The 15,289-nt window shown below is 47.4% G+C and overlaps 1 protein-coding gene across 1 annotated transcript; it reads right to left on the bottom strand.

Moving 5' to 3' along the window:
• Nucleotides 1-1,473: 1,473 nt before the first annotated feature.
• LOC136571299 (organic solute transporter subunit alpha-like) lies at nucleotides 1,474-10,716 on the bottom strand. The gene is made up of 8 exons (XM_066571655.1): nucleotides 10,638-10,716; nucleotides 9,065-9,216; nucleotides 8,873-8,946; nucleotides 7,355-7,513; nucleotides 4,644-4,755; nucleotides 3,593-3,739; nucleotides 2,158-2,263; nucleotides 1,474-1,661 (listed from the first exon to the last, which is right to left on the bottom strand). The coding sequence occupies exons 1-8, from the start codon at nucleotides 10,714-10,716 to the stop codon at nucleotides 1,474-1,476; spliced, it is 1,017 nt and encodes a 338-aa protein (XP_066427752.1).
• Nucleotides 10,717-15,289: the final 4,573 nt, after the last annotated feature.

The raw sequence follows: 15,289 nt of genomic DNA, 5'->3' as shown, positions 1-15,289 counted from the left end.
CACTTCAGCCTATGAAGACAGGCTGAGGGAGATGGGACTGCTCAGCCTAGAGAACAGAGGGCTCTGGGAAGAGGCCACTTTATTGTGGCCTTCCAGTACCTAAAGGGGACTACAAGAAACATGGGGACACCCTTTTTAGCAGAGCCTGTTGCAATAGCACAAGGGATAAAGGTTAAAAAACTACAAGAGCATAGATTTAGACCAGATATAAAGAAGACTTTTTTACAGAGAGAGGTGTCAAATAATGGAATGGGTGGCCCAGAGATGTGGCAGGTGCTCTGTCCCTGGAAACATTCAAGGTCAGGTTGGATGGGGCTCTGAGCAACCTGATCTAGGTGAAAATGTCCTGCTCACTGCAGGGGCTTGGACGAGATGTCCTTTAAAGGTCTCTTCCAACCCAAAGTGTCCTGTGACTCCATCTGCCTAGCTTTGTTCTCTTGCCCTTCCCTGGACACACTCCAGCACCTCAATGTCCTCTTTGTCATGAGGGGCCCAAACCTGAACAAAAGATTTGAGGTGTGGCCTCACCAGTGGGACAGCCCCGCCCTGGGCCTGCTGGCCACACTCTCGCTGACCCAGGCCAGGTGCCAGGTCCTTCCTGGCTGCCTGGGCACACGCTGGCTCCTGCTCAGCTGGCTGGGGACCAGCACCCCAACAGTCCTTTCAATGACTCCCACCCTCACTGTTAGTGCAGGGATCCTGAGTGTCATTATCCCCATTTACCAAGCAGAGAACCAAAGCACCATGTAACACCACAGACCAGAAGATATCCCAGACTCTAACTCCTACCTTCCTTTTCCAGGCCATTGACAGAGAACCCCTGCTGTCTGCAGGAAGAACACCTGACATATTTACAAACAGTAACTGTGTATTTACCAATTTAGGAGGTGAATTGACTAGGAATGTAAAAAGTCTTGCCCTAGAGAGATCATTGTTTCTGTAGGTGAAGAGCCCATATGGGTTTGGGGATTTCAGAACAAACATGAGACTGTATTTACTGATCAGAATTAGCTATGGTGAGCTTGTGGTGTAGAGTGAGAGATGATCTATTGTGATGGATGAAGCATGGAAAAATGCTGTGTTGGACATATGACAGCAATCCAGGGTCTTATCTTAAAAAATCTTAAGATTTTTTAAAAGTCAAAAAAGATGAAAAATAATTACTCTGAATTAACTCTAAATCATAGCCATTCTAACAGCTAAAATATGAAATAAAATCATATTGTAAGACAGTTTGGCACCATCAAGTGCTCAGTAACAGTATAAAATGGTATAAAATCTTAGTAAATTACATGGTGTGAAAACCCTCACACCATGCACACATGGCTGGAGAATCAACAGGATTATCTTTACTGGTCTTTCAGTACTGCAGCTCACAGGCACTCATGCCATGTTCTGACATGGACAGTGGCTATTTTTGGTGCGAGAAGTTCCTGAAGCTGATCTTACAGCTCCTGCATAACAGGAGCACTTCTAAACCTTTGGCAATGCATCCTCCACAGCTGCACCATTCAGGATAACCTCAGGAGTCTGCTTCTTGTCCCCAGGTTCTTCAGCCATGCACTCTGGAGGCTCCAGGTCATGGTATTTCCTCCGATAGACCACTCTGGAGATCACAGTTATCAGAAACATTTCCATGATGAGCAGCTGCTGGGCAATGTCTGCCAAAAAAAAAAAAAAAAAAAAAAAAAAAAGGGAGATAAAGAAAAGCCCCCCAAAAGGGGAAATTACTATCAAACAAAAAATGAATAATTGGCTTATTAATTTTCACCTGTGCAAAAGGAACAAACTCTCTCATCCTGTCCCTGTGTTTCTCAGACTCAGCAATGACATCTGTTACAGAATACCAGTACTGCCCATCAATAAGAATGCAATAAATTATGCATCCAAAACACAAGAGATTTAACAGTAATTATGCATGTTGATTTCTTTTCCTCTCATTTCTGATTCCAGCTCTTCTCATTATCAAGTTATTCTCTACAACCACGACAGCTATGAAACTTTTGTTATTGTTTTTAAACTAAAAAATGAGATTCTCCAAATGCTAGTGATACCATGAAATTTGTGTTTTGGGAAAACACCACAGATTGCCATCAGCAACACTGAACTGGTACTTTTATAAGTCAATGAAGAACATTCTTCCCCCAGAAAACTTACATGATCCTCTTGCTGTAGAGGAGAGTGGTGGAGCACAGGGAATGATTTTTTGTGTAGCAAATATGTTGATAATAGTGGTCTGCAGGTGGTTCAGAATGACAATAAACTGCACCAGAAACAGAAAACAAATGCCTTAGCTACCAGAAAGGGGTTTATAGTTCACACAACAATTCTGCTTTGATAACTAAACCTCCTTTGCCTCATTCCTCCTTGCTTGCCCTCTCTTTCCCGTCACCTACCAGCAGTATGCCTGCCATTCTGCAGAATTCATCTTGAGGTCAGGATGATACTGCTCTGAATAGGAGTATTAAATTAATCCAGGACTTGAAAAGCATTTCTTCTCAGGCCTTCATTTGGGAGGTACATTATACACAGACCTCACAGCAGGGATTTCAAATAATACTGAGTTCTGAATAATAGGTAACAATGTTTAAAAAATGACAGTTAATTTGACCTATGAGCTTATGTTCTTCTTAATGGAAAAAAGACAACTTTTCCTTGTTGTCTCCTCTGTTTGCCAAAGCAGAGATATTGTGGTCCCCAAATTATGAGACTGGCTTTGCCAGAAGGTATGAGGGACTCTTCACAGCTTGAGTTCAGCAGCCACCACTTGCTCATCCCATTCCATTGAGCCAGACCTTTGCTGCCATGGAGTTATCCAAGTGCCTCTGTGGCTCCCTCACATCAACAGAGTTTGCCATCCCAAACCTGAATTCACACTAACACAGCTTTGCAGGTGGGACCATCCTGTTTTCTGCCTTTATTAGTGCTTAATAATTTACCTAACTCAGTGCACCAGCCTTGATGCACGTGCTGTGCAAGGAGGAGACATTTCCAAGGATTCTGCTGGGCTCTATTCAGAGTGATGTGGAAGAGGGTGGCCTTGTCCCTGTGCTTTTTCAATCTAACCTATGTGGTTCTGTTCCTTACTGTTTAATGATTTGCAGCCAGTATTTTCACTATTATCTAATTCTGAAGTGCAGAATGGCCAAGAAAAATACTATTAAAACAGCATATTGTGGAATGCTGGAACAGTTCAAACAACAGCTGCCTGCACAATGCAACATCTCCTCTCTGAGGTACACACCAGCATTTTAACATTGCATTTCAGGATACCACAGCTACAAAGCTTCCTTCAAGCCCCACAGAAAGTGCTGTTGTGATTTCAGTGGTCTAAAGATAGACAGATTTTACATGGCTTTCACATCTCCAGCACTCCTGAGACTAGAGGTAAATTGGCTCAAAGTAAAACTGAACAGCAGCCAAGGAGAGTGCTTGAAAGGGATTCAGCTTTAATCAGGTAAAAATATGGCTTTGCACAGTGTATTTAATGGGAAAAAATACCATAAATTTTCAGCAAAGGAGCAAGAACAAGAAAGGCAGAGTAGTATCAGCAGTTAAGAGAAATACTTATCAGAAATATTAAAGTTCTCACCTGATAAAGAGCAAACTTTGGGATAATGTTCTTACACTTAAGGAGAATCCTAACTTTTCGAAACATGATTCCTACTGCCCACAGAGCACAAAGGGTGAGGGCACCAATGAAGCAGCTGATCCACAGTGCAGGTCCTTTGGGGGACACCTGAGAAGCAAATCACACAACCTTATACAACCTTACTTCAGTGTTTCCAGGAAGAAGTTGTGAACTGGATGATGTTAAAATGCTTTTTTCTATCTGCATGAAAGCTGGTGGCAGCAGCAGCTGCTGGGTTTTGCAAGGGGAAGGTGCCCAGTACCAACTGGAGCATTGGCACAGGCTCTCTCCTGCAGGCACCAACACAGAGACGTGTCCAGCCTGGGGAGGTGCCAGTGACACAACCCCGCAATGTTGCAATTGCCAGCCATGGAGTGTTTGCCTTTTCAGAGACCCCAGCAGCACGTGGCAATCCTCAACAGCTCATGAGAGCAGGTTCAGCCTGACATCTCAGGTGGGTCATTCATTTTATACCGTGAAATGACAACAAAAATATTACTTCTAGTCTGAGTTATTCAAGAGGTGCCAAATTATTATCAGATACAGATTTCTCCATCATCTTGCAGGTTACATGGTACAAAGCAGAAGTACAGTACTATCTTTTCATTTTGCACAGATATAAAAATCACCATGTCTTGCTGAAAAACACAGAATTAGGCTTCCTGTTAGCATGCCAGTACATACACTTATTTCTTAAGGCTGTACCTTACAAAACACAGGGCAGATACATCCCACAGGGCAACTTGCAGTCCTGCATTCTAACCATACCAGCTGGGAAATGTATAATCTGATGCCCAACCCCCTCTGATGCCCAATTTCTTTCCAAGAGAGCTGAGGAAGGCAGAAATCAAGGATGTCAAGAAATTATATGCTTCAGGTATCAAAAGAATACAGTAAGGACTCACTTGGAAATGGTCCCAGATTTCACAGTTAAGTTGTAGGTTAAGATAGTTACATCAGCCCTGAAACCTATGGATTTTGAGGACCTTCTTTGATTAAAATAGTTACTTACATTGTAAAGAACATAATTGCCATTAGTCCAAAGCACTATTGATAAAAATACGAGCACAGGCCGAAAGACAGCAAACTGAAAGGTGCCCAGCTTCAGCCAAAACAGGGTTTGCCTGGATGAAAAAAAAAAAAAAAGGCAACAAAAAATTAGATAGGCCAAGATGTATTAGCAACCTTAATAACATTTTCTGGATACTGTCAACTGCAAAACTTTTCCACTCCTCTTGTAGCATGTGGCTAAAATCCGGGGAGGAACAGCTTCAAGATTAGAAAATATTTCCAAGAATTTCCCAGTGTTTATTTAATAAAGTCTCTACAAAAATAGAGGCACTTTAGTACTTTTCCTGCTCTGCAGAAAGTACATACTAACCAAGGCTGGGCAAAACATGATGTCTTTCTCTGCCCTGAAGCCAACCAGGGAGACAGGAGCTGCATAACCAGTTCCTGAGCAATGATGCTGTTTGCTCTTGCCTTGTTGCCTTATTATTGCAGTCCTCCCATGACATTGGACAAATCAGCCTGTTCAGCCACTTCCTAGTCCTGTGGTAGATCAAGAAAGGGGATCACACAGCCCTAGGTGAAAGGACTGGTGGTTTTTCAGTGCATTTTGAAGAGTACCATGTCAGATCTGGGCTTGCCCCTCTGTGGTCTAACAGAAGAAAGGAGCAGCCTCTCACTTGGCAAATTGCACAAGGCTGGCAGGAGAGCTCAGGATTCCTTCACTTCTGTCACTGTAAGTGGGTCCAGAGCACACCTGTAACCTGGCCAGCCAGCTCTGCAGCCCACCAGGAGAGGGGCAGATGAACTTTCTAACAGAGGGCATGGAAGCTGGCTGACCTGAGCTCTCCTTCTGCTTTCACAGGTGAGGCTGCAGCTGCTACAGCTGCCTCATGTTTTGGTCTGTTACTGTGCATTATTTCTCATATTTTCAGTGTTGTTTTCACTGGAGTTCCTTGGACCCTGCCATCAGAGATGTCTCACAGACAGGAGGCTGCCATTTAGTGTGCTAAAAGATACAGGAACCAGGAATTACAGGAATTGCTCAATGACTATAGCTGGTAACCACAGGATTATCAACAGCACAAACCCATGTGGAAAGACCTGCAATGTTCCAGTGTGTACCTTCTCAAAGATTTATAATTCCCAGAGAGCTTTAAAGAATAATGCATATGACAAAGAGGGCAGTCCCTGCAAGGCCATGAGCTGTTTCCCTTGTTAACACAGGCCCACCTTTACTGATCACCAGACCTCTTCTGCCACATCTCTCCCTGTGCATGGATTGTTACATTGCCTCATCTGTACCTTGTTGTTTTCCCCAGGACTGCAGATATATATGTTTGGTTTTTTTAAAGAATGAATCCCTCCCTTGAGGTAGCTCCCTGTTTCCCCATAAGATACCTATAGAAGGAATGTGAGACTGACTTTTCTCTCATATAGCTTGCCAATATTTTTTTTTAAAGGTACCCTGCAATGGGGAAAGGCTGGAGGTTAGAAGCAGAGAGCAGATGGGTTTCCCAGTGGTACAGACACTGGAGAAGGAGGCCTAAGCCCTCTGCAGAGCAGAAAGCCTGGGGTTTTTTTCCCAACAGAGAGCTGTCCTTCCTGCCAGCAGTAGCAGGCCCTGTGTAGCTCCTGAGATGAGGCCATATTAGCTGACATCATCCTGCATCAGCTGCCACTGGGCTGAACAACAGCAAGGCAGAGGAGGGGATCCTCTCCCAAGCTCCCAGCTGCTACAACCTATACTCTATTAAAATAAAATTATGGAAACTAAAGTTTAAAATCTAATATCAAATGAGGCAGTTTAAAGAAAAATTATTGTAATAAAAGATTAGAATTTTTGAAAATGCATCAGAAACCGCTATGCTGTGTTCTGTTTGCTGCTTTTCTTTAAACAGATTGTACAATCCCCTAGGACCCTCTGACACTCAAGTCCACACCCTCACAAAAAAGTCTCATTTCAGTCCCTCAGGTTTTGCTTACAATGAGAGAAACAGTCTCATGCTCTATGCCAGTAGGAAAGCTGAGGGAAATACAGGAGGCTTCCAGGCTGTGGAGAGGTGTGTGAGTGAGGGGGTGGCACTAACCAGAGGAGGAGCTCCACCAGGCAGTGCTCAAAGGGGGGCAGGTTTATGTTACAGTATATTGGCTCCTGGAGCTCTCCATCCTTACCCCCCTTCTCAAAGATGCTTTAATAATAAGTTTAGAAGAAGAAAACATCTGCTTTTGCCTCACCAGACAATGTCATTTCATTGAGAACAAAGCTTTACAAGAATTATATCTACTTTTTGTTCTAAAAATTATTTTAACCTCAAGTAGTTTTAAAGTCAAAATCAGAAGGAAACATTTCCATTTTATCAAAGTGAGAGAAATTTTCTATCAAGAGAGCCTCCATTTGACAATTCTGCTTGTGAAAAATACCCAATCTCAAGATATTTGTTCCTTTCTGGAATGAAAGGAAACTGAAATGTCAATTATTAGGTTTTCTAGGGTAGAAATTTCTCCTCCCACACACCTCTGCATTATAGAAACGAAATAAATTAGTGGTGGTGTACAGCCCCAGAGTGAGGATGCTGTTTAAAAGAAACAGTTTGAGATGTCTTGAGACTGACTTTTGGGATGCTTTGCTGTGAGCCTGGCCCTGCCAAGCTGGCTGAATTCCAGCAGCCGTTTTCAAGCTCCTTAAAGGGGAATCCTAAAGGGGTGACTCACCTGGTGATGGGCACACGAGGGAGGCAGAGGCAGCAGCAGCAACAGGGGCCGGTGGTGATGGTGAAGTGACCATTTTCAAACCGTCTGAGGAGCACCTTCTGCCCCCCACACTCTTTAATCATCATCATCAGGAACTTGTGGATAACTATGGCAAAAAATCTAGGAGAGGGAGAGAATTCCAGCTCAAACTTGCCTGTGTGTCTCGTATGCCTGCGCAGAGCAGGGCCACCTCCCGTACAGGGTTTTTACAGCTTGTGCTTCCCAATCAACAAAAGTTCTGGCTGTGTCTTTGAGACACCTTCTGCTTTCCATCACTTTGAGGAGCAGAACTGCCCTACCCTCACTGAAAGAGGAATGAACTGAGGCACAGAGCAGGTGTGGAATTTCCCAAAGCTGCTCTGCGGGCTGGTGGCAGAGTTGCTGTTTATGCACAGGCTTTTCTGGCCCCTTCATTCTGGCTGTGTTTGTCCATAAGTTATCTAGTTCTCACTAGTCTGAACCTTTTAGAACAAGTCCTCTTGCTCCTCAAACGTGGCTTTCAACCAACAAACATGGCTAAGTTCACATATTGAATTAGCTATTATTATATTATTAGCTATCATTGAATGTGCTGGCCCAGGCAGGGTGGGGTTCCTCTGCAGACAAAGCACCTACTGCTGCAGCTCCACCTCTCCCTCCTGCCCCAGCTGCACATTCCCAACCCTACCCAGGAACTGCAGATTATGCCACCAAACATGGAAACCCAATCAATAAAAGAGGTCCTCTGCTGCACTGCCTGCAGCTTGGGCAAGGCAGAAGAGGGAATTTAAACCTGCTTGAAGTTCCATAGGACTGGATTGTTGGAAGTTTCTGGCAATCTGCACTACCTGCACACACTGCCACATGCCAACAGTATTCCCTACTCCAGTGTTGTCCCTCCTCTTCTACTCATCTCCAGATGTGGAGTGCTCAGGGCCATGGCTCAGCCCCACTCAGCCCTGCCCACCAGGGCTGTGCCATCACCTCCAGAAAGCAGGGAGCACATTTCTCCCTTCTTCTCTGCGCATGCCAGAGCTGTCATGCTCGCACAAAAAGTGCTTTCATCAGGACAACTGTGGAACGTTTTTGCACTGATGTGCTCACTGGGGGCTCACTTGGCACCATTAATAATAGACCTCCATGGCTCATCATTAGTAAAAGTGCAGGGAAGAAGTCACAGGCCAGACTCTCATCCCACATGGCATGCAGAGAGAGGAAAGACAGACTGCTGCTCCAAAGAGGCTGTCAGTCCAGGGAATCAATTACATGTGAGTCACAGATCCTTCACACTGACGTTCCCACACTAGGGGACTGGAGCACTGGGAACTGTTTCAGCATTTTCCACCTCCCAGGAAAGAGCTGCCAAGAGATTTCAACTCAAACAAAGAAATTACTGAATTGTTAAATTTACAGAATGACTGTGTTACCAAGAGCAGCAGATGTTTAAAGGGAAGAAATTCAGGGTTTGGAGCAACACCTAGACACAAGCAGAATACTCACACTCCTGCTGTGAAATCTGTAAACATTGTTGAGCGAGGAACCCACATGCCAATGCATGAAGTAGTGGAGATCACCTACAAAGAAAAGGGAAGAAGGTTGTATGAAGTGCAGAGAGCTCATGTGGTTCCTGTGGATTTTCAGGGAAGCCTTATTTTCAGCATTGAACTTTATCTCGTTTCCATGTTAACTTACTGGAGCTGCAGCATTAATCCAAATTATGATTGATCTCTTGGAGGAGGGAATTTTCCTGTAGATGTAGACTGCTTCCTCTATAAACACCAGAATGGCAATGAGCGTCATCAGAGTCAAGATTGCAAAGAGAAATCTCCCTGGAAGGTCAAGGCCTGCAGAGAGAGAAAAGCAAACTGACAGTTCTGATTTATTTCATGAACTTCTCAAACATTAATGTAACAACACCATCTCTGAGGGGCTTCTTTGCCTTATTCCTGCACATACTTGCACTCATCCCTAGTTACACAGGCAGACACTGACTCCACAGAACCATTCAAATACTGAAGTTCATGACTAAATCTTTCCAGGATCCACAGACAGCAGGCAGGAAGAATACGCCTTCACCTTCTGAAAGCATTATGCAATAGTCCCTTTCAGAAAGGGGGAGTTCCAGGACAAATATGCTTAGATGAATGTAAATATGTAGCAGAAATAAATACATAATCTGGGAACTTTTCCAGGCAGGCTACAAGCAAACATATATTCACTCAGTATTAGTTCTCTGCTTCCAGCATATGCTCATAGGCATGATACATGTCACTTCCTTAGGCAGGCAAGCTTACTAGGAGCTCAGTGGAATTTTGTAGGGCACACGAGCAATGTAAGGGAAAGTCCCTGATATCCCAAGCCCGAGATAAAACTTGGTGTCTTCACCAAAATCTTTTTTGCTTCTCCCTTAAACATTTCAACATTTACTCATAGATTATAGGTTTTATCATTGACACTGGGTATGGGTATGAACTTTGACCCACAACTGACGGTTGAAGTGTATTTTCTCCCAAGGGATGTGTTTCCAGAGACAAAAAAAAGTGGAGTCATGCTCAATTCAGGAGAAGTTCGTGCTCATCATCAGTACTAACTCCTGCCGGACCCGCCGCCTATCGGAAGGCAAAGCAGAGCCCCTGCCCCAGCCTCTTTAATCCAACCTGCTTCAAAAAAACCCGGCACTTCCAGACTTGGCTGCAGGCGGGGCAGTGCACGTCTCAGTGACACCTCCACTCCTTAAATCTCGCCGGAGGGAGCCCGACACCCGGCGCGGCTCCAGGGGCCGGTTCAGCGCTTGGCTCCCGCCGCACCGCCCCGTTCTTCTGAGCCACCCCAGCCGAGCCCGGGCTGGGCCGTGCTGGGCTCCCGCCCTGCCCCGGAGCCCGCTCGGCCCCCAGACAGGCGGAGGATCGGCCGGGACAGGCGGGTGCCGGCCTCCGAACGGGGATTTCCTCGCCGGGGAAGAACGGCGAAGGGGCACGCAGGGACAGGGACAGGGACAGGGGATGGGCAGGGACAGGGACAGAGGCACGGACAGGGACAGGGGGACGGACAGGGACGGGGAATAGGGACCGACAGGGACAGAGGCACAGGCAGAGGCAGCAGCAAGCACAGGGACAGGGGCAGGAACAGGGACAGGGGATGGGCAGGGGCCGGGGCAGGGGCAGCCCCCGCCATCCCGCCGCGCGTAGGTGCCGAGGGCGCTGCCGGGCAGGGGCCGCCCCGGGTCTCCGGCGGGCAGCCCCCTCTCCTCCCGGCCCGCACTTACTCCGGAGAAGCTCCTCCGAGTAGGGCGGCTCGCTGGAGCCGCAGGACGGGTGCAGGGTCCCGTTCGCCTCGCCCTCCATGGTTGCGCGGAGCCCCGGCGGTGCCGGGGCCGGGGTCGGTGCGTGCCCGGCCGCCGGTCCCTGCCGAGTGCGGGCGGCGATGCGCGGCGCGGTGCCGGCGGCCGGGCCCGGTTAATGATTACCCCGAGCCGGGGCGGGCAGGCACCGAGCCCGCGCTGCCTCCTGGCGCCCGGCACGGCGGCACGGGCAGCGCCGAGCCCGGGCAGTGCATAGCCCGGGACGGTGCCGAGCCCGGACAGTGCATAGCCCGGGACAGTGCATAGCCCGGGACGGTACATAGCCCGGGACAGCGCCGAGCCCGGACAGTGCATAGCCCGGGACAGTGCATAGCCCGGACAGTGCATAGCCCGGACAGTGCATAGCCCGGGACAGTGCATAGCCCGGGACAGTGCATAGCCCGGACAGTGCATAGCCCGGGACAGTGCCGAGCCCGGACAGTGCATAGCCCGGGCAGTGCCATAACCCGGGACAGTGCATAGCCCGGGACAGTGCATAGCCCGGACAGTGCATAGCCCGGACAGTGCCATAACCCGGGACAGTGCATAGCCCGGGACAGTGCATAGCCCGGGACAGTGCATAGCCCGGACAGTGCATAGCCCGGGACAGTGCCGAGCCCGGACAGTGCATAGCCCGGGCAGTGCCATAACCCGGGACAGTGCATAGCCCGGACAGTGCCATAACCCGGGACAGTGCATAGCCCGGGACAGTGCATAGCCCGGGCAGTGCCATAACCCGGGACAGTGCATAGCCGGAACAGTGCATAGCCCGGGACAGTGCATAGCCCGGACAGTGCCATAACCAGGGACAGTGCCATAACCTGGGACAGTGCCATAGCCCGGACAGTGCCATAGCCCGGGGCAGCGCCGAGCCCGGGGCAGCGCGGCCACCCCGAGGCCGCCCCGCCTGCCACGGGCCGCCGCTGTTCCCGGTGGTCCCCGTGTCTCTGCCCGGCTTCGGAGGAGCTGCTTGCGGCACCCAGCCGGCCCTGCCCGGGCCCACATTCACAGCCCCGAGCCGGGTCTCGGCAGCCCAGGGGCGCTGGAGCAGGCCGGGGGACGGCAGGGATGCCCAGGGCCGTGTCCGCCTTCGCTCCAGCCCCAGGGCACGGGCAGAAGCTGCTCTGTCAGTAGGGCAGGTGTTTGAAGGACTCTTCATGGGACCCTTCACCAAAGGCTCCCCGATCCACTTGGCTGCAACGAGGTGAGACGCTGATGGGGAGCGCAGGGAGGGCAGGAATGTACCGAGAGATTCTCCGCTTTCCCCCTGCTGGAAGGATTCTTTCTGCAGCCTGAGCGCTTTCAGGCTGTTTCCAGGGAAAGGGAATGAGTACTGACATGATGGGATTTGGTGACCCACCACGTTGATCAGGATACTCAGGCTGAAAGCTGGCCAACCCTGATGGTTACTGCGCTGGGTGACAAAACGACAGGGACACGCTGTAGCAATGAGCACAGAGGGCGTCCGGGGGAAGGAGGACAGTCCTCATCACCTATGCAGTGATAAACGATTGCCACTCACGAAAAAGATCCTGGGGGCACAGTGGACAGTCTTCAAAAATGACAGCAAGAATCAGCATGGGACAAAATGCAAAGCACTGTGAGAAATTTGTGGACAAAAAAAATGAAGACACAAAACAGCTAAAATACATATGGAGGCCTCCCTGCACCACGGTGATGTTCTAGAAAATTTAACAAATTGAAGTGGGGAGGTGAGGAATTTAGGGACATTTTTAAGCACGAAGGGCCCTTGTGCTAAGGGCTGTCATCTTGCAGTTTTCACAGGGTTTCCAAAGGTTTTACAGGAAGGACAGGCTGGACACTGAAACACTGCCAGCAGGAACACAGGGACTGCTTACTATCTAACACAGCAGGTACCCAACTGAGGGAAGGCAGGCTCCTTCCAGAGTGGCAGGATTTGGGAGCAAGACAGATGAGGCTACTGACAGCCTGGTCTGTTGCTGTCAGGAGAGCTTGGTTACAGATCAAAGTAATTTACTTTGAGTATTCCTTGGCATTGCTGGCATTGATTTCACTGCATTGAGAGGTGAGGATGAAAGCCTTTCACCAGAAGGGATGTGACAGTAAGTGGCTGTTGGAATGTGGTATCTGCCCAATTCTCACAGTCTGCCATGAGCATTCTCCACCCAGCACATCTGCTGCTGCCCAGCTGCAGAAACATACAGGCAAAATCCATGAAACACTGTTTCAGCTTATTTTCTATTTGAAAGTCTGTTTTCTCATCCTGAAAAAACAGTTGCTTGTAGAGAGGAAAATGACCTCAAAAGGCCATTCATTTTCTACACAGTTTCCTTGATTTTTTTTTACCAACTATTTTCAGGTGGTCACATGTTCCAAAGTGTAACCAAAAACTCATTAGGACTCCTGAGGTTTAAAGACGGCCCAAGGCCTTTGAATGTTCTTCCTGAGCAGACACAACAGGATTCCCATCTGTTGCTCTTTTAGTTGCCTGCTCCTTGTATTCCCCAAAAGCTAAAAATAGAACCCCCTTACCTGTGAATTCCTTTTTCTGAATGAGGCAGGTTTGGCAATGCTTGTGTTGAAGACATTCATAGACTAAGTGTAAAAGACTCAAACATTCCCTGAACTCAATAACAGTTTTGATTTGATAATCGTATTTAAGACATTCAGAACTACCAGTTTGGAACAAACACTGCAGCAGACACTAAACATGGCATTAAAGAGTTTCCTGTCTCAAACCTATTGAAAATTACCAGGTTGAAGTTTAGAGGTTAAGGATTAATTCCCACCCGGTGCTGTAGGGGTTCAACTCTCCAACTCTCTTCTTCTATTGGAGCATCTCATGCAAAATAGAGTCTAAAAAGAGACCTATTGTGATTCCTTTTTGTGTAGATACACCATTTGCCATTTTTGGGTCAAACATTGGACCCACTTCCTTAAAAGCTGCTGTATGTCCTGGAGGGAGCGTGAATCACCTCTTCCTCACATTCTGGACTGTGTCTTGGCAACAATATTTGCCTGACAGTGTTTAAATGTAGTAAAGCAAACTGAAGAATGTGCCATGATTCCTCAGTTACCACACCAGAGGTCTGCTGCTCTGTGCTCACTTTCTTAGACCAGGCTTTTCAGCAGTGCCCTCTCTGCTCTGCCCTCTAAGCATTAACAATGAATCCTTTAAATTCCCATAAGCCTGAGTATGTTTTCCTCCCAGCTTCACTATTCAGTTTTTGGTTTAACCTTTTAGTTCAATATATTGTATTTTCCATGAAAAATCAACCAACCAACCAAACCCCAAAGCCACCTTCTGCACTGGATGAGTATTTATAAATGGATCACCTATCCATTTAGATGCATCAAGGGATTGTCACAGGTCCTCAGAATAAAAACCACCTCTGAACACAGTTCCCTTCCTCTGTTGACCAGGGGCTGTCGAGTGCTCTATGGTTCAGCCCTCCTCCAGACACTGCCAGCTCAGACTTGTTTCTTCTCAAGAAACCTTTGCTTCTACTTTGCCCCTTTGCTTCTACTTTGCCCCTTTGCTTCTACTTGTGTTCATCTTTTAAAGAGCACTGCAGGTGCTTATCTTTCTTCCATTTTTGTGATGGTTTTAATTTTCACCCACCTCACTGCAGGGATTACTGGGTCCTCTCAGCTCTGTGGAACAGGAACAGGATGCCTGTTATAGTCATTGTCCCATGGTGTGTGGTCCAGAGGAGCTGATGCCATTGGTGGCATCTCCCTGGAGGAGCAATATTGGCCTTCAGAAGGTGACACAGCCCCTCTACCCCATGTTGGGGGGGCCAAGCTTACAGATAAAATCCTGATGTCAGCCCTGGCTCAGAAACTGAACAGCAGAACATCCTGCAGGTTATTTCACAGGACAAACTCAAAGCTCCATTGCACAGGACACATAGGATAGGCTATTGCCTTTTGGTTTAGGAAGGGCAGCAGACATCAGCAACATCAGTGCAGATGGGAAAGATGGGAAAGATGGGAAATGCAGCCCCTTTCACAGAATCCTTCAGTCTGAGAAAAACCTTTAAGATTACTGAGTCCAGCCACAAACCTAACTGCAGTTCTGAGGCACGGTTAACTCACCTCCTGGAGGGGTACAAACACTTCAAAACCCTTAGATTCCTTTAGTCAGTGAAAATGTACATCACCTGGAGAAGGTTCAGCTGATTCTGAAAGGGTCTCAACAACTGTGAACTCCAGGGACAGATACCAATATGTGGAACAGCTACCTTTGCTAAGTAAGGTTAAAAAACAAGGCAGACATTTCAGGTTCAGTAGTACAAAGTAAAGGATTTGAGTTGTAGATGAACAAACTCCAGAGGTGCCAGAAGGAAAGATTACTATGCCTACCTGATTCTCCTCTGCTGAGAGCTCTGGTCATGTGTCACTATAGGACACAAAACAACATGACATGGACACAGTTCTTTCAAGAGTACTTTTAATTTTTGATTCTAACATTTATAGACTTCTAAAAGTGACAGTGGATTGGAGGATGACAGTCCCACTTCTCCAATGACACTGGATAAACCAACAGTTTATCAAATTTCTCTTCTTCTATAAAAGAATGCAAACAATAAGTT

Source organism: Molothrus aeneus, chromosome 2 (genome assembly GCF_037042795.1).
Source record: "Molothrus aeneus isolate 106 chromosome 2, BPBGC_Maene_1.0, whole genome shotgun sequence".
NCBI classification, from domain to species: domain Eukaryota; kingdom Metazoa; phylum Chordata; class Aves; order Passeriformes; family Icteridae; genus Molothrus; species Molothrus aeneus.
This window is presented reverse-complemented; position numbering and strand designations above follow the sequence as displayed.